General features: G+C 40.5%; 1 protein-coding gene across 2 annotated transcripts in view; it reads right to left on the bottom strand.

The window, feature by feature from the left end:
• The window catches only part of DGKH (diacylglycerol kinase eta), a 358,194-nt gene that overhangs the window by 53,647 nt on the left and 284,089 nt on the right, over nt 1-20,458 (bottom strand). For both annotated transcript variants that reach the window (XM_089668821.1, XM_089668822.1), the window contains exons 23-25: nt 8,781-8,915; nt 6,231-6,397; nt 1,685-1,790 (exon numbers count right to left, since the gene is read on the bottom strand). In XM_089668821.1, coding sequence (XP_089524947.1) covers nt 1,685-1,790; nt 6,231-6,397; nt 8,781-8,915 — 408 coding nt within the window. The remainder of the gene's footprint in view (nt 1-1,684; nt 1,791-6,230; nt 6,398-8,780; nt 8,916-20,458) is intronic.

Genomic DNA, 20,458 nt, shown 5'->3' with positions numbered 1-20,458 from the left:
TAATCAATATTTCAAACACCACAAGAACAATCAAACTGATTTTATAGAACATTTATTTAGCTCATTACATGATAGTAAGGTTAATAATATAACTTAGATGACAAAATCTTCAGTTTTACTTAAATTAGTTGATGCAAAAATGAATACACCCCACAACAAAAACTACTACATAATTTTTTTTAATGACCTCAATGATTTGTAAGGACAGCATCAAGTCTCCAAGGCATGGAATGAACAGGTTGGCGACATATAGCACCATCTATCTTTTTCCATTCTTCAAGAAAGACCACTTTTAGAGCCTGGATTCTAGATGGAGAATGATGCTCAACTTGTCTCTTCAGAATTTCCCATAGGTGATCGATTGGGTTCAGATCAGGAGACATACTTGACCACTGAATCACTTTCACCCTGTTCTTCAGAAATACAACAGTGGCCTTAGATGTGTGTTTTGGATCATTGTCATGTTGGAAAAGTGCACGACGACCAAGGGTATGGAGTGATGGTAGCATCTTCTCTTTCAATATAGAGCAGTAAATCTGTGAATTCATGATACAATCAATGATATGCTCCTCGACACCAGCAGCACTCATGCAGCCACACAGAAGGACACTGCCACCAGCATGTTTCATTGTAGGCACCATGCATTTTTCTTTGTACTCCTCATGTTTGCAGAGCCATAGTTTTGAAGCCATCAGTTCCAAAAACATTTATCTTGGTCTCATCACTGCAGAGTATAGAGTCCCAGTAGTCTTCTTTTTCAGCATGGGCCCTGGCAAATTCTAGGTTGACTTTTTTGTGCATGGGCTTAAGGAGACACTTCCTTCGTGGATGACAACATGCATGCCATTTCTTTGCAGTGTATGCTGTATTGAGTCACGGGAAAATCACCCCAGTTTGATTTTCTACTTTTTTAGCTAACTGCAGTGAACTTGCATGCCGATTTTCTTCAACCCTTTTCATCAGAAGATGCTCCTGTTGAGGTGTTAACTTCTCTGGACGTCTCTGTTAGATGGTTGCAGTTTCATCTTTGTTAAATTTTTGTATCACTTTTGCTACAGTATTCTGACTGATAAGGAAAGCTCTGCTGATCTTCTTGTAGCTTTCACCTTTCTTTCGTAAAGAAATTATATTCTTTCTCAGACGTTTCTCTTCCATGTGATGCCATTGCTGACAGCATGAAATGGGAAGGGTTTTCCTTGTTAAGTAACTCCCTGTTATAACCAACGGTCAGCTGGACATCTGTTTAATGAATAATTAAGACTCACCAGTAGTTAAATTCTTGTTAATTAGGATTTTGTTGTAAATTTAGCTCTGCTCCTAAGACTTTCATTGGGATGTATTTATTTTAGCAACATAGTCTTGAATGAATTTGTAAGGAAAGATAATTTTGTGTGTGTGCAAATTAACAAATCTTGTTTGCAATTAATGGCATTTGTGGGAGTATTTTGTAGTATACTATCCCATAGAAAATGTTGATTCTGAAAGGAAATTTAAGGTTTTCTGACAAATTTGTAGGGGTGTACTCATATATGCTGTGCACTGAATATACATACACACAAACTACTTATTGTATATATATATATATATATATATATATATATATACACACACACACTATATACATAGCATATTGCATGTATCTGAGGAATGGTTAATTCAAGTAAACCTGTAGGACTAGACTTACCTCTGGAAATCTAGGATTGGCTTTGTTTAGTGCATGTGAGCAAGCATTCACTGCATGGGCCAGCTCTTGTTCCAGCAAACTGTGGATTTTTGCAGCTTCGCATATTCTGAACATAAAAAAAAATAGTGTTACAGATTTGGAGATGCTTACAAACAATAAAAGGATTATGAAGAATCTCTTAGGTATGAGGTTTTGCTGGGTATATGTACTTTATTTCGTGATAAAGTAAATTCGTGTCCATTTCTGGCAATGGTTATAGTATTACTATTTTTAGGACACATAAACCGGTTTAACTTTTATTCCCTTCCCTGTTGCTCAGTTCAGCACTAGGAGCCAAAGCAAGAACATGATATGGAAGAGCATATTGCACAAGATCTCTCGAGTTCCTCTATCTAGACAAAAGCAGCTATCAGCTACAACCGTCATATACATTTTCATTAGAAAAGGGAAAAGATCCAGGAAACAACCAGAAAAACCCTTCAGCTAGCATGTGGACACTCAGGATAAGATAGAGATAAGCATCACAAGAGAATAAATATGTATGGGCCAGAGGGGAATTCAATGGCACCACAAATAGCCAAAAGATGCTAGACAAGATCCAAAGGTTACAGTAAAATACATCATTTGTATTCCAAAACGTCCATTAAACATCACATAACATTACAATAATTAAAAAGTCATGTGAGTCATCAATCATATATGATCTTATATCAAATTTGTATACACGAGTTGCTTAGTATAGTCATCTCAACATGTTTTTCCTTACATTCAGCTTAGATAAGAGTCGCAATGTTTCAGGGTAAAGACGCCTTTCTCATTTCCTTTCATAACCATGAAATTTGAAAAACTAGCCGTTTGGAGTGCTGCTTATTATTTATTTAGAGTGCATTATTCTTGGGTTTTTCTTTAGGAAACCCAATCTCTGGTTCTAGCACTTATGTAATTAATGCTTTATGTGCTGATGTGATTTGGAAGTGCATTATCCTATTTTCTGTTTTACTAATTGAGGGGCACGTATCTCACTTCATGTGAGAGTGATGTGCCAATTATTGCTGTCATATTGTGATCCATAACCCTTTGTAAGCTATGACTCTGGTGACCTGTAGCTTAGAATACCCTGCATTTCTATGCTCCTTTCAACAAAATTGAGTGAAAAAGATAAGTATCCATGTATGTATATCTGTGGAGGTCTGAATTAAAATGAACCTGTTGCCTTGGTCCTGCAGATTACCTTAAATGTTAAGCCGAAGTGGCACAGAAGTATCTTTAGCACTAGTATCATCGCAGAGATCACCTGGTGCCTGTACATTATGGCCCCTTTTATATTCAGCACCAGGGATATCCCAAATGGGTATAAACCAGATACCCTCATAAGGAGCCTCACTACCTACCCCCACCTTGTGAATTATTGCCTGATAAGCCCACCCATCACTGTGATGAGGAAACAGAGGTATGAGCACTGGGGCCAATCTATGGCCCAAGACATACGAGTTATATTTGTATACCAAAGTACAAAAGGATTTTCAGCAAGCCAAATTTAAAAAAAGGGAACCGCTCTGCAGACGCCTAGAGGTGGACAAATTGGTGGAAGGAGGAGGCTTTTTTCCAATTCAGGTTCTGTGTAAAAAAAACCCCCCAAGAACCTACAATACAGGTAAGGTCAGTCTTTGTAACCTGTAGTCAAACTAATATAAATCATACATACACACAAACATACACACACTTGTAAAACAGGACTGCAAAATCCTTTTCTTGGAGTACTTCACAGGGCATAGGATGTGGAGTTTTGACTAAGCTAAGAGGTTTTAGTTTCTTTAAGCAACATTTCCTGCCCTTGATGGTTGATGTAAGCAACAGACCTGGCACTGTGACCAAATACTGGTTGGATGGGCTCATAATCAATCCAAGGACTGAGCCTGCTTCTCCCACGCAGCATAAATGTTGAGTGTCTGGAGTGAAATTGGGCATAAACCCAAAACCCCCATGCAAAGGAGAATGGTAAGGAATCTCCTAGACTGTAGGGTCTACTAACAAGGAAGCAGAGATTCTCCAAAGGGAGAAAAACCTTGGACCATGCAAAGTCCAGAATAAGACCCATGTGGTGGGTCGGTTCAAGTGCAGACTTCCGAAGATTTAGGATATATCGAAATCTCTGCAGAGTGTACACCTTTCAACTAACATTAAGGACAAGACCTGGACTGACCATTCCTTCAGGAGTAGTTCATTCAGGTATCCTACAACAGGGATAACACTGAGAGCCCAGCAGAGCTAGTACAGGAGGTGACATCTTAGTGAACACCCAAGGTGGTGTGGACAGGCCAAAGAGAAAGGCAACAAACTTGTAATCTGGGGCGGACTGACCATTTGGAAACTCGGGCACTGCCCGAGGACCCGGGGTCAGTAGGGGGCCCCATGAGATGCCCCGGTACCTTTTTCATAGGCTTTTTTGAGTTTGGGCAAGGACACAAGGGGCCCCTTAATCCCCTATTGCCCGGGGACCCCATGAGTTGTCAGTCCGCCCCTGCTTGTAATGTTGCAATGCTGCGTGCTCACAGCAAAATGCAGGTAGCGTTGATGCGGGTGGGGGGTAGGAATTCTGGCCAGAAAATAGGGATGCGCAAGTATGCATCCTGGATGTCTAGAGAGGTCCGAGGGTGGAATTTTAGAATGCAACAGAACCTTTTGAAAAGCTATAGATCAAGGAAGGGATGAATTCCTCCATTTGCTTTAGTAAACAGGCATCTAGAGAACCCTGTCCTTTTTTAGAAGTGGGACAATGACCCCCTGTGAGATGAACTGCTAGAGAGCAGCCTAATGATCCACTTTCTTTTGTGGGGAGGATGACAAGTTACTACTTTCTGGACCCAGAAGGCTGCAAGGACTTATGCCCAAATGGCCTTGGGTCAACAGGCATCACTACTTCCCCCCTCCCTCATTGTGAGGAGGGCATCCTTCCAAGGCTTGGCTGGCTTAGAAGATTTATGGCAGAAACGTAAGCCAGGCTTGGATTTGGACCTGGATGCCTGAGAGAAACTAAAGGAATTATTCTTTGCCTCCACAACGGATTGTTTGCCCACAAGAGCGTTTGCCTTTTTCTTCTGGGGTAAAAAGGTACTCCTCTTACCTCCTGTAAACTTGATGAATCCAAGCACTTACTAAACGGGTTGTGTTAAAGACAGAAAATGGTTGGGTCCATAACAGGACAGTCCATTTCTTTAGAAATCCCTCCTCAATTGTGTATTGCTGCACAAAGTATTTGGGAGAGACAAAAAGGCTCTAGGAGCGAGTGCATAAGGAATGTATTGGCCAGCTGAGGCACTTGTAAAGTGGCTGGTGACCATGTGTTGGGCCAACACAGACTGTTACTTAGCAAGACTTGAACACTGCATCATTAAGGATAAAAATAGTAACCATAAGCTTGGGAAAGATATCAACTCATATGTGGAGTCCTCTGAAACAAATAAAGGAACCTTCCTCGTCCTTCTCTTCAAGACGCATAGAAGCTGTAAGAGAAGAATAGAGATCACATCTGGAGGACAGGCCCAGGGAGCCAGCATGTGATCCCTGTGTTCAGAAGATTCTGACAGGGCTAAAAGCCTACACATAAAATTAAACATAGTGGCTGAATATTAATCTCTGGAAAGGATGGGGAGCACCACAAAGCTAGGGAGGCCAATGAAAAGGGAGCGGCTCAAACTGGGGAAATTAGTTTTAGGACTATCAGAGTCAAGACCATTACAATAGAGAACATGCAGCAAACCTCCATGAGCTGTAAGCCGAGTGTGAGCTGGCAAAGCATGCTGACCAACTTCCCCCTACACCTATGATCTGCAAAGTGCAGTGAGGGTTAACCCTGCAGAGGGACTCCAAATATTCTCCCTGGCGGTCTCTAAGTATGGTCACCCAAGGCACATTCAAGGAGGAAACTGTTCTGGAAAGCAGAACATGGTAAGCAACAGAGACTACAATCAGCTAATAACTTGCTAGATACGTTTAGATGCAAAATTCAGCAAAGAACAATAAAATAACCAAAGAAAAAGGTTTGCTTCTCTCAAAGCACAGAGAAGATGTTCATATACCTTAGGACACGAACAAAAAAATGTGGGACTGTTGGAAGTGAGAAGGGTTATGCTAAGGTTTTCCTTACAGCTTAATTTGACAGTGTCCAAGCACCTGCATAACCCATGGTCTAAAAAAGTCTGTGAATAATGAACCTATAAAAACTTTACAATATATAGAACTTCACTTTTACACACATACCTTTACACAGAGACCTTCAAATGTCAAGCTGCTTAAAGTGTACCTTAAATAGATGCAATGCCTATTAAGAACTGAAGATGTCCTCAGTGTGACACAAATAAGGCATAACAGCAACCAGCCAACACAAGGTATTTGAGCACAGATGAAAAATCTATTTAAGGTAACCAATTTATATGAACAAAAATAACCTATGACTTGTACCAGTGGTACACCCACACGCATGATCAAATGTATGTATTTGTTATACTTGCTCAGTACAGGGACCTGAGCCCAAAACATAGCCCACCTTGTGATAAGTTCCTCAGCAGCTTGTGAGCACAGATGAATAAGGGCAACCTCTTCCTCGGAAGCTAGGTCAACAGCTTGTGGAGAGTACAAGTGAGGACGTAGTGCGGGCTTACAGGAATCATACTTCTGCTTGTCCTCCCAAGACTTCAAAGTGTTTTCAAAAGCCTGTAATAAAATATTCAATATTACAAAAACTACAGAAAACATCCATGGAAATCTGGCTTTTGAGAATAAACCTGCAAAGCATTTAACCTTATGATTGCAAGGATTAAAAGCTCAATGCAGTTCTAATATGTGCGTATGCCCACAGACAGACACGCTTGAACTTCATTGGATGAACAAACTGAATGAACTACAAACCATGACAGTCTTAGCGGCTGTCGGCTTGCAGTTCACAATGAACTACCACTGTGCTATAGAACGCCATGGTAGTTCACTGAATCTTCCTGTCAGTATATCTGCTTGCCCATACATCCCGTACAGGCAAGCAGTTATACTGACAGTATCACAAGAATGTTCTGATATGGTGACTATATCATTATTCAAAACAGCTAGTTTTTAGAAATTGTTCTGGCAACAATCCTTTTTATTATGCTTAGTGCCAATATTCATCACATTTACTTTCATTATCATTTTTCAAGGAGCTGAATTTATTCAGTAAAGTTTAGTCAATATACGGAAAAAAAGGTTTTAGCTCTGCATATAGACTGACAACCAGTGTCATCACATCACACAATGTGACAGGTGTCATTATTATTATTATACAGTATTTATAAAGCGCCAATAGTTCGCTCAGCGCTGTACATTACAAAGGGGGACAGAACATGTGACAGTACAGTAACAATACAATGCAAAACATGAGGGGATCGAGGGCCCTGCTCTTTCGATGTCATCACGTTTCATGGGTTCAATACAGCAATGTGACCATGGCAGCACAGAAAGATTAAACTGCTAAGATTATCAAAAGGGAAAGTAAGACACTAATGTCTTTTAATTATTTCTAAAAAACAAAAAATACTCCAGGGAATTAACTAAGCTTCCTGTGTAAGTAAACTGGTGCAGGAAACTGTCTGTAGTGGCATGTGCCACATTAATGGAACAGAGAGACGTGTCTCAGGTCTACCTTCACCACCTGCGCCAGTTTCTATTTCAGAGTGAAACAAACTACCATGGGTTCTGAGACGAATTGCGGCAGTTTTCAGTATACAACAGCTCTCCTCACCCTCCCGGTTTGTGAGTTGATCAGAATGATCCAAAGCAGGCAGCTCCAGCTCCATAGCACACACTGCCATAGAACAGGAAGCAGACCAGTCCTAATTTATAACATCTAGATCACGGGTGTCAAACTGGCAGCCCTCCAGCTGTTGCCAAAATACAAGTCCCATGAGGCATTTCAAGATTGACAGTTACAAGCATGACTCCCAACAGCTGGAGGGCTGCCAGTTTGACACCCCTGATCTAGATCTGTGGAAAATCAACCACCACCATAAAATAACTTATAAAACACTAACATTATAAAGCAAAAAAAACCAAACAGCAACATAATGAAGGGCATTTATCAAAACTGGAGTAAACAGAATCTGGAGCAGCTGTGCATGGCAACCAATCAGCTTCTATCATCTGCTTAGTTAGTCTTTGAAAATGTAAGAAAAATGACGATTGATTGCCATGCCCAACTACTCCAGAATGTGGATGCTCAAGTTTTGCAAAATTCCCCCCACATACCCACTTTAATGTGTTTTAATGGCAATTAAGCCTTTATGTTGAATTTTAAAGAGTATGGCCTGAGAAGACCATCATGTCACTGACCTAATTGAACAGAAAGAATTCTGCAATGAGAACTTTAATTCTAGCAAACATTAATGGGTTGAAGATAAATGAAATTAAAGCCCAACTCCTGGAATTACAAAACAGAAACATAGAAAAGGGCAGACCAATGTTTGAATCCACCAAGCCCTGGTTCACACTGAATGCGACTATGAATTTGTGCAACTTCACCGATTTCAAAGTCGCAGATGAGTGCGACTTGTGCCTCCGATTTCACTGTGGCTTGCAACTTCATTTAACATAAGTCAATGCAAGTCGCAATGAAAAAGGAAAAAAGCAATCCCGGAACGATTTTTGAAAATGTGCTACTTTCAATCACATGGATTACGATAGTGTCATAGAAATACATTATATGCAAATTCAGGTGCGATTTGTAAATCGAACGTTGCACCTGAAGTCCCACCGGTGTGAACCAGGGCTTACTGTCAAATGACTCACTAGCCTTTGCAGTGGGGGTTCCACTCATTAGCTCTAGAAAGAGGAATATGGCAGTATACTTGTTTTATTCCTCACTGACAGGCCTATCCATCTGTGCGGCCTGTCCCCTGCAGCCTCCTTTATTAGTCACTCCAGGCTGCAGTTGCACAACGACACCATCAAGTACAATGCAGGGCTACTACTGCAAGAGTAGTTTTTTTGGGATTCCTTGTAGTTGGGCTTTAAATTCTTACTATAAATTGGAACAGTAAATGCATTCAGCAGTCATCTTGGTTGCACTTACCCTGTCCCTGGTTAACATCTGAGCCCTATTTTTGTGCACAATTTTAATCACCCCAGGTGGTTGAATCCATGCTTCACCATCTACTTGTACAGGAACACCTTCCTCTCCAAGAATAGTGATCTTTACAGACCGGCACTAGGAAACAAGCAACAGATGCAATAGATGTATTGCCTAGACCAACTGTACTCAACTTCTGGCCAAAATATAATGTGTGGCTCTCAAATGACATTAGGAATATTACCAACATTTCTGAAAATAGAATGGATGAAGGTAAAATGAAAACCTTCAGCCTTTACAACCACTTTAAAGTGTTACTAAACACAGGACCCTGCACTCACTATATCTGGTCTCACACAGTACACAGAACATGGAAATGCAATTATTTTAGTATATATAAACTGCTAAATACCTTTTCCCATCAGCAGTATATAGCAGGCTTGTCACTTCTATAAGTGTCCAGCAGAGCACTGGTTAAAGCTTGTAGGAGGAGTTTTCATTCTGCTCTAGGAGGATGCAGAACCCCTGACCTCTGTCTGGAAAGTGCTGATTGGTCCCGTGCTGATCACATGCACTCTCCCAAGAAAAAAACCCCTCTAGCAATACACACCAAACTGAGCATGTGCAGAGTGTCTACATACGATATGTCTTATCAAGAGATAAGAGGGGAACACTAGAAGAAGGGGAGGATCAGAGAAGTCAGCATTAAACAGCATTTTTACACAATGCAGAGGATTAACCCCTTAGGTTCCACAGTGAGTATAACAAGCATGCTTTACTGTATATACAGACTGATTTTACTGTTGTGGGTTTAGTAACAATTTAATGGTAATTTTACAATGGACACTGTCATAATGGATTGCTTTGGTTTATGCTACCTGTTAAACAATGACTTGTATAAGTCAGATGTCCAAAGGCAAAAAAAACCCCAAAAATACTCCATTGTCCCTACAGCATCTCTTGGCAAAATTATTATTATTATTACACAGGATTTATATACCACCAATAGTTTGCTCAGCACTTTACAGTATAAAGGGAGACAATACAGCAACAATACAGTTCAATACAAGAGGGATAGGAGGGCCCTGCTCCTTGGAGCTAAAAAGGTTGGTTACAGTTTATCATCAGTTTTCTTCCTAGGGGTTTTTGTTAAGCGACTTATCCTGGCTTTTGGCACAAAAATAGGATAGAAAGCAGGTGTCCTAAATCCCAGCTGCAGTGGCAGGGTAAACTGCACATCAGGGACTCTTTGTGTAGCTGGAGGTAGAGGAGGCATCAAGAGTCTAAAAAAAACCCTAATGTCACCATAAAGAGCACCTGTCAGTCCCTAAACAGTGTTTATACTATCATATAGGTAGCTTGACAGCTCCCGTTGCAATAGCAATGATAGGCAACCCACACATAAAAATACAATACACGCCACATTCATTTTGGACACATGCATATACCTAAACATCCAATGGTATGTCCATGCATTTTTTTTTAAAAATACCAATGTTTCTCTTTGGGGACTCTCAGCACTTATCAAATTGGTGAGGCAGCCATCTTGGGAGCACTTCGCTAGCACATCAAACTAATGCCAATTTAATTTTTTATACTGGAGCCAATTAAAATGTTTTTGTGTTATGTAAAAGGGTTAAGCTGTCCAGGAAAGAGATTTAGGTTATTTAAAGAACTACAACATAGAAAATCCTCAGTGGTATTTCTGCAGGAAACACACTTAGAGATAGAGTCAAAGGTTAGATTGAGGACTAGACATTTTCCAACATGGTTTTATGCGGACTCACCAATTAAAAGAGCAAAAGGAGTTGCTATAGGCTTTGCAAAGAATATTAGGTTTGAGGTGGAGGAGAGATTAATGGATCTGGAGGGAAGGTTTTTATTTTTGAGAGGTAAATTACAGGGAACTGAGTGTACAATAGCAAACATATACAGTCCAAATAAGAGGCCGGAGATGTTTATGAGAGAAGTGTTGAAGAGATTGATGGATTTTAAAAGAGGGTGTATGATAGTAGCGGGAGACTTTAACATCTGTATGGACCCGCGTATGGACACTACTTCCTGTGTGAGGAGGGAGGAAAGCAAGTCCTTGAGAATGTTAAAGAAACTGTTGCACGAGTGTCAACTGGTGGACATCTAGAGAATTAGGAATATGAAGGAGAGAGATTATACTTTTTCGCATGTACATGAGACTCTTTTTTTTTTTTTTTTTTTCATTTAAATATTTATTAGTTTTTCATTTTTTACAAAAAAAATTCCATAAGAAGAAATAACAATACATATAAATATTCCATACATTTCTACCTTGCCCCTTCTAATAAATATTTTCTTTCCCTCCCCTCCCAACCCTTTCCCACCCCCCTTCCCCCTCCCTCCCCTTTGCACGTTCTATACTCTCTCGAGGCCCAATAGTTTCTTAATTTATAGTTTTCTATACTTCTCTTTCAGTCCTGATTTTTCCCATTTTTCCCATCTTGTATAGTATATTTCCATCCTATCTTCCTGCATATAGTAAGATTTTTCCATTCTACTTATCTGATTTACTCTGTTGATCCAGTCTTCCTCCTTCGGCACCTCTGATTTTTGCCAGAACTTGGGTATCAACCCCTTTGCAGCATTTAAATAGTACCATACGCCTGATTCTTTATATTTATTTACTGTGATCCCAACACTATGTAGGAGACATATCGTTGGGTCTAACCCTATGTCATTTCCAGTTATTATTTCTATTGAGTTAACTATTATCTTCCAGAAAGCCTGAATTTTCGGACATTGCCACCAAATGTGAAACACCGTGCCCTCCTCCCCACAACCTCTCCAACACATTTTAGAATTCTCCCCCCTCATCTTGTGCTCAATACTCGGTGTGATATGCCATCGTGTCAAACATTTATAGTTAATCTCCACGTCTCTCATACCAACATTCTCGTGTATCAATCTATATATCTTGTTCTGTTGGTCCTCGTCTAACACCACCTCCATATCTCTTTCCCATTTTGTTATAAAAATTAACTTTGTGTCTGTGTCTAATTCTGTGAGTATTCTATAAACTTTGGCAATTCCGTGTTTCCCATCTCTACGTGTTTCCAACAACCTTTCAAACATATTCCAATCCTTTTTTAATCTCAGGGGTTTTGGTAGTTTTCCAATAAAGCATTTTAACTGATGATATTTCCACTCGTCTATTCCAATAAAACTTTCTCCCTTCTTCTCTTTTAATTCTTTAAATGGTCTCAATTCCCCCTCTACCAGTACATCTCTCAGTTGGATATCTTCCCTTTTAAACCATCTACCAGATATCTCATCCTTTCCTGGGGGGAAATAATCAGAATTTACAAGGGGCATTAATATAGAATTGAATTCCCATTTCCTACTTTTGTGTAAATTATCCCATACCCTTAAAACATTTAAAGTGTAAATACTTGTGCTTTCTTTAACTCTTCTAAGATGTGCTGGAACCCATATCATCTTACTCAAACTAATCCCACTCAATTCGTTTTCAATTTTTACCCAACTCTTCCCCTTGTGGTTGAATGTCCAATCATAAATTCTTGCTAAAATTACTGCTTTATAGTATCTCTTGACATCAGGTAGTCCCATTCCCCCTTTCTCTTTAGTTCTACTCAATATTTCATATGATATTCTTGATTTTTTGTTCCTCCAGATATATCTTATTAACATTTTTTTCATTATCTTAAAAAACACCTCTGGGAGTTTAATTGGGACCATTTGGAATCTATACAGTATTTTAGGTATGATTACCATTTTAACTAGGTTTATACGTCCTATCCATGATGGGTTTCCACCTTCTAATATTTTTAATTCTTCCTTAATCTCATTTATCAAAGAAATATAGTTTAATCTATACAGTTGTTTATATGAGATAGCAAGTTTTATTCCAAGATATTTTAAATCTTTTTCTCTCCATGTAAAGGGGAACTCTTTTTGTAGCTTTTCCTTTTCACTCTTTGGTACGTTGATGTTCAAGATCTCTGTTTTTGTTGGATTAATTTTTAAATTTGATAGATCGCCATATTCCTTCAAGATCTTCATTATATTTGGTAATGTTATTCGAGGGTTGTCTACATAAAACAATAAGTCGTCCGCAAAGGCCGCTACTTTATGCTCTGTATTTTCTATCTGGATTCCCTTTACCGCTCCACTATTCCTTATCGTAGACAACAGGGGTTCCAATGAGAGAACAAACAGCAAGGGGGACAGTGGGCAGCCCTGTCTTGTTCCATTGGACATTCCAATGGATTCCGACCTCTCCCCATTTACCGTGATAATTGCGGTGGGCTCCCTATATAATTTACCTATCCACTCACGCATTCTCTCTCCAATCCCCAACACTTCTAAGTTGTCCATCATGAAGCCCCAGTCCACTCTATCAAACGCCTTTTCGGCATCAATCGACAATAGTACCGTCGGGGCCTTCCCTTTTCTACTTTTCTGAATGAGCATCAGTGTTCTCAACCCGTTGTCTCTACCCTCTCTCCCTGGGACAAAGCCCACCTGATCTCCGTGAATCCATTCAGGCATTAGATCTTTCAGCCTATTTGCTAGAACCTTTGCGTACAACTTAGTATCGGTGTTCAATAATGAAATTGGTCTATAGCTAGAACACTGGGAATGAGTACAACATGGGCCTGAAGAGATTCTCTTCTCCCCTCCATCCCTCCTCCCAGGTCGTTCATATACTTCAGCTTAGGTAACAATATTTCACTATATTTTTTATAGTACTTAACTGTATACCCATCCGGTCCTGGACTTTTTCCACCCCCTGTACTTCTTAATGCTACTTTTATTTCATCCTGGGAAATTTCCGCGTCCAAGGTGTTCAATTGTATTTCACTTAACTTTGGTAATCCTGCATTTTTTAAATATATCATCCTTTTTTCGTTAATATCCTTTACATTTTCCTTTGAAGAGCCATGGGGACTGATATTATACAGTTTTCTATAGTATTCCGTGAACACGTTAATAATGTCTTTGGTTGAATAAACCAACTCTCCTTTAGGGTTTTTTATCCTTTCTATATAATTTCTATTTTTCTTTTTACTCAGAGCTCTCATTAAGTATTTTCCTGGTCTGTCGCCCCATCTATATCTTTCATTTAGTACTTTATTATATACCCTTCTCCTCTCTTCGTCCATCAATCTCTCTAATTCATCTTTTTTATCCATTAATTTCTGTCCTATTTCTCTTGTTATTTTCTTCTTTTGTATCTGCTCTAGATCCAGGATGTCTTTTAGGAACCCACTAACCCTCTCTCTTCTTTCTCTTTTCTTCCTTGCTCCCATCGCAATCAGGATACCTCTTATATATGCCTTGTGGCTTTCCCATACTGTGGCTGACGATACTTCCTCTGTCTCATTCTCCTTAAAATATAACTTGATCTCTTCCCCAATCTTCTGCACTATGTCCTCATCCATAAGAAGGGCCTCATTTAACCTCCATCCTAAACCTCCCGTCCACCGTCTTCCCCATCCCATTTTCATTGTGACAGGGGCATGGTCCGAGAATGTACTCATCTCTATTTCTATTTTAACCAATAACTCTATGAGTTGATGATCTATTAAAATATAATCCAACCTCGAATATATCTCATGTGCCTTAGAGAAGAAGGTGTAGTCTCTGTCTCTCATATGCATTATTCTCCAAGTGTCCACCAGTTGGTACTCGTGAATCGCTTTCTTCAAAGCTCTCAGAGACCCACCCCCCTCTCTCCGCACAGGGGAGGTTGCATCCTTTTGGGGATCCATACAGAGATTTAAGTCTCCTGCTACTATCAAACGCCCTTTTTTAAAGTCCATCAGTTTTTTCAACAGGCCCTTCAAATAGTTCTCCGGCTTTTTGTTGGGGCAATATATATTGGCTAATGTACACTAGATTCCCTGTAATATACCTTTCAAAAACAGGAATCTCCCCTCCGGATAAGTTCTTCTATCCTCCAGTTCAAATCTCATGTTCTTTGCCAACCCTATTGCCACTCCTTTTGCTCTTTTAATTGGGGAGTCAGCGTAGTACCATGTTGGATAATATTTAGATTTTAATTTCACATTTGACTTTATCTCAAAATGTGTTTCCTGTAAAAATACCACTGACGTTGCCCTATGGTGCAACTCTTTAAACAACTTAAATCTTTTCCCAGGACAGTTCAACCCGTTCACATTATATGTTATAACCTGTATTTCTTCCATCCTTCTTTAATCTGTCTATCTCTCTTCTACTATACCTCTTCCTATTAGGCCCTTCTATCGTGCAGTATTTTAACCCCACCTCCCCTCCCCCCTCATCCTCCCACCCGACACCCATCTCCCACCCCCCATCCCTTCCCCCCTTTTTTTCCCCTACCCGTTTTTAGGCCTATAAACTGCCTACAAATCATTTGTGGATCTGTTTCCACCTTTGATTTAAAACTTAGGGCGTAAGCTCCGCCCATGGACGGCTTGCCTCTCCTCCGACCCCCCCAAAATCTCCTCTCTCTATCCTCCAGGCTCAAGAAGAATCTTTACTTCCCTCCCTTCACCAGAGCGTTCTAAAGGACCTCGACATCCGGAGGGGAGAGACCAGGGGCGAGAGATGGAAGTGGGGAAAAAAAAAAAAAAACACACAATTTCTACTTAATTCTCCCTCCTTTCCCTCCCCAACCCCAAAGTCTTCCTCCCCCTCCCCCCGACCCGCTGCCAGTCCTCTTTTCTTGAAACATCTATATCTCCTTTATCTTCTTCTTCTTCCCACCCCGCTATCTCCATTCTTTGCAAATCCAGTCTCTCGCAAAAGTCTCTTCGTTCCTCCGGAAATCTCAAATAGGCTGTGACCCCATTTTTCCAGCCAATTAGAGATGCTGAGATACCCCATCTATACTGCACATTCTCTTTCCTCATTTGCTCCAACAGGGGTCTCAGGGATCTCCTTCTCCATAGGGTCTTTACTGTTAAGTCCGCATAAATTTGAATAGTCAAATCTCCATACTTAATTAATGATCTTCCCTTGGTCTTCTTCCAAATCTCATCTTTGACCCCAAATTTTTGGAACTGGACAATTATGTCTCTCGGTCTTTCCTTCTCAGTAGCCTGTTTAAGCATTCCTATTCGAAACACTCCATCTAATTTGATCCCGTCTGTTTCTGGTCCATCTCTTATGGAGTTCAAGATTTTTTTCACTAGTTCATATAGTGTTTCGCCTTTTGCAGACTCTGGAATTCCTCGTACCCTAAGGTTACACCTTCTTTCTTTGTTTTCTTGGACTTCCATCCTATAGGTCAATTTTTTCTGGGTGTTTTCCAATTGATTTATTTTTTTCCTTAAATTGTCAATGTTTTGGGCCTGGATTTTAACTTTCTCCTCTGTTTCCTCTATTCTTAATAGCAGGTGCTCTAGGTCATTTCGAATAGCTGTCATTTCATGTTTTATCATTTTTTCCAAATTCTGAAACATTTCTATCATCTCCTTCTTATTTGGTGCTTGTAGTTCCCCATCTGATTCTCTTTTTCCCGGGCCATCCTCTATTTGTTGGCTGCAGCTGCTATTCATGCCCAATGATAATCTCGGACTATTACCTGAACTAGTGTCCATTTCCCCTTTTGTGCTTGCGCAGTGGGCCCTTTCTGGCGTAATATTTCCATATGATGTGAATTTCTTTATTGTTCCTGTTTGAGACCCTTTGGGCCCTGCTACCTTGGGACCTTTATTCTTCATATCCTCTGTAAATTTCTTTTAATAATTTTTTCTTTCTGTATCCTCAAGATGGGATTATACTTCTCCTTTATAATTGCTGGACTAAGCACACTTGCGATTTTTTATGTTTTATTTTCCTAGGACACCTGGGCCTCCTCTCTTCTTCTCTTCCAATCCCTGGGAATCCTCCCCTCCCCTCTTTCATTACCTGGTCTCCTATGTCACTCAGGGGTCCCCAACACAATAAGCCCCCAGTAGCTCTCACTCACCCTTCCCTTCTCAGGACGGTGGTTCCATGCTTATGCGGAGGGCCATCACTGCTGCTCAGTCCTGGGGGGGGGGGGGGGGGGGGGGATTCCTCAGGGTTTCCAATGCTGTATTATTTTTCTTTCCCTTTTCTTTCTTCTTTCTTTCTCTCCTTTCTCCCCTTTCCTCTCTCACTCCTTTCCTCCTTAGGATCCGTCCCAGGGAGGCAGGATGGGTTTCCTGGGATTCCTGGGTCCACCAGGCCCAGGCACGGACAGCCAGCCAGGGGGGGTTTAGGCAGCAGTGAGCGTCTCCCAGTCACATTGAGGAGGCAGCCGGCTTCCACTTTCATCCGACTCTCCTTCCTCCTGTCAGCCTTCGGCCAGCCGGCGTCCCTGCTTCCCAGGGATGCACCGCGGCTGGTCACGTGTCCCGGCCGCGCCTCCTCGTCTCCCAGCAACCAGGCTCAGCGTCCCAGTCTCTCTCCACTGCTCTCCGGCTCCTCCAACCGTGCACCGCTGCCCATCAAGGTAAGCCCATCCGGCCGAGGTATGTCTCCGCCATCTAGGGCTTCACACCGCTGGGGGGAATTGAGGCCGAAAATAGGGGGGGTCGGTCAGGGAAGGCTCGTTGCAAGAGCTCCTAGCACGAGCTCTCCGCCGCCGCCATCGTCCGCATTAAAATCGCATTACTCTGCTTAGCGCATGTACATGAGACTTATTCTAGATTAGATTACATATTAGTAGAACATCGAATGATAGAGTTGGTAGTGGAAGTAAAAATTGGAGGAAGCACCCTGTCGGATCATGCCCCAGTTGCAATGAAGTTAAGATGGGGTAGAGAGGGGAGAGAAGGATATGTATGGCGGTTGAATGAGGCACTTCTCATGGATGAAGAGATTGGTCAAAGAATTGAGAGGGAAATTGAATGGTTTTTTGAAGAGAATGAAAGAGGATGTGTCGGTTGCAACGGTGTGGGAAGCACATAAAGCCTACATCAGAGGTCTGCTCATTGCAATGAGGGCAAAAAAAAAAAAAAGAAAGGAGAGAAAAGATAAATAGATTATTAAATGAAATGTATGATCTTGAACAGGTGCATAAAAGGGAAAGATCGAAGGAGATAATGCAGCTGTTAAGAAAGAAGAATTAGAGAATGTAATGGAGGAGGAAAAAAGAAGGAGTCTTTAATAAAATAACATGTGAAAGGTATAGATGGGGAGATAGGCCGGGAAAGTATTTTATGAGAACTTTAAGAAAGAAGAAAAATAGAAATTATATTGAGAAAATAAGAAATCCCAAGGGGGAATTTGTACACTCAACCAAGGATATTGCTAGAATATTTAAAGAGTATTATAATGAGCTGTATAATATCATACCTCAGGACACGTTTAAGAAAACGAAAACAGTAAATAGAGGGAAAAGACATACCTAGAGGACGCAGGCCTACCGAAATTAAGAGAAACACAACTGAACTCTTTAGAGGCAGAAATAACTTCAGAGGAAATAAAAATAGCGTTAAAAAGCATGGCGGGAGGGAAAAGTCTGGGTCCGGATGGATATACAGTTAAATACTATAAAAAATATAAAGAGCTTTTAATACCAAAGATGAAGATTTACATGAACGCCTTGGGGAATGGGATGGAGATAAGGGGAGAATCTTTACAGACTAATATAGTATTGATACGGAAGGAAGATAAAGACCCCGCGCAATGTGCAAGTTATCGACCAATAGCGCTGTTGAATGTAGACACTAAAATATATGCAAAGGTTCTGGCAAATAGACTGAAAGAGCTGATGCCGGAGTGGATACATAGAGACCAGGTGGGGGTTTGTCTCAGGAAGAGAGGGTAGAGATAATGCTTTGAGATCACTGTTGCTTATACAGGAGGGTAAAAAAGGGAAAACCCCAATGATACGGATGTCGATAGATGCTGAGAAGGCATTCGACAGAGTGAGTTGGGGTTTTATGATGGATACCCTGGAAGCGTTAGGAATGGAAGATAGAATGAGAGGGTGGATTGGAGAGTTATATAGGAGGTCCTACCGCTACCATAATGGTAAATGGAGGAAGATTGGAGTATTTTAAGATGTCAAATGGTACAAGACAGGGATGTTTATTGTCTCCATTGTTATATATGTTATCACTGGAGCCCTTACTGTCCATGATTAGGAAGAACATAGGCATAAAAGGAATAAAGATAGGAGACAGAGAACATAAGGTAGTGGCTTATGCGGACGATCTGATGTTTTATGTTGGAAACCCCAGAACATCACTTCCAAATTTAATGAAAGCATTGAGGGAGTATGGAGAACTGTCGAACCTGAAAATTAACCCGACAAAGACCGAAATCTTAAACATAAACCTTAAAAACAGCGAAAAGGAAAAATTACAAGAGGAATTCCCTTTCCTTTGGAGAGACAAAGAATTAAAATATCTAGGAATAAAACTATCAGCCTCAATTAAGAACCTATATAAAGCCAATTATATAGCATTATTAAATGAGATTAAGGAGGAGCTGAGGAGAGTGGGAAATAGAAACCCATCCTGGATAGGTCGCATAAACTTGATAAAGATGGTAATTGTCCCCAAAGTATTATACAAATTTCAAATGATCCCAATCAAACTCCCAGAGGCATATTTTAAAGAACTTAGAAAAATGATAATAAAATGTATATGGAGGAATAAAAAGCCTAGAATAGGTTATGAAACGTTGACTAGAAGTAAAGAAAGAGGAGGATTGGGGGTACCAGATTTTAGGAGATATTACAAAGCGGGGACTATCGCGAGAATCTTCGACTGGATTCATAATCCAGAGAAAAGTTGGGTTAAAATTGAGAAAGCACCGAGTGGAATAAGTTTAAGTAAAAGAATTTGGGTACCCGCACAATATAGGGAATTAGAGGAGAGCACTAGCACGTACACTCGTAATGTTTTAAAAGAATGGGATTTATTACACAGACAAAAGGGGTGGGTTTTTAATTCACAATTAATACCACTTAGGAAGACAAAATATTTCATTCCGGGTAAGGATAGCATAGCAGGGAAATGGATTATAAAACAGGAGGCGCAATTGAGAGATATAATGGTAGGAGAGGAAATCGGGTCATACAAGGATATGGAGGAAAGAAAGGGAGAAGTCTTTAATAAGATGGATAGACTAAGATATTACCAACTGAAGTACTTTTTTGAGAGCCTTCCAAAGCCTATAAGAACTAGAAAAGACTGGAATCCATTTGAGAGAATATTTGAGTCACGGGGAAATGGTAGACACGGAACGGCAAAAATACACGAGATACTAATGGAACTTGACACCGACACAAAATTAATGCACACAGAGAAATGGGAAAGAGATATGGGAAGAAAAATAGAGGAGGAGGAGCAGAGGAAAATGCTCACATTAATTCACGAAAATATTAGTATGAGGGAAGTAGAAATAAATTATAAGTGTTTGAATAGATGGCACATTACCCCTAACGTGGAGCACAAGATGAATACAGAAATTTCACAGATGTGTTGGAGAGGTTGCGGAGAGGTGGGCACGTGGTATCATATGTGGTGGGAGTGTCCAGAAATACAGGTGTTCTGGCGAAGGATAGTTTATTTGATAGGGAAAATTACCAAAATCAATATAGGATTAGATCCAGAACTATGTCTCCTCCATATCTCAGAACTCTCAGTGAAAGCATATAAGAGTTCGGGGATATGGCATTACTTTACCGCAGCAAAGAGCCTGATACCCAGGTTCTGGAAGAA

This window comes from Staurois parvus, unplaced genomic scaffold, assembly GCF_062004578.1.
Source record: "Staurois parvus isolate SC_StPar_1 unplaced genomic scaffold, SC_StPar_1.0 ptg000064l, whole genome shotgun sequence".
In the NCBI taxonomy this organism is placed as follows: Eukaryota; Metazoa; Chordata; class Amphibia; order Anura; family Ranidae; genus Staurois; species Staurois parvus.
This window is presented reverse-complemented; position numbering and strand designations above follow the sequence as displayed.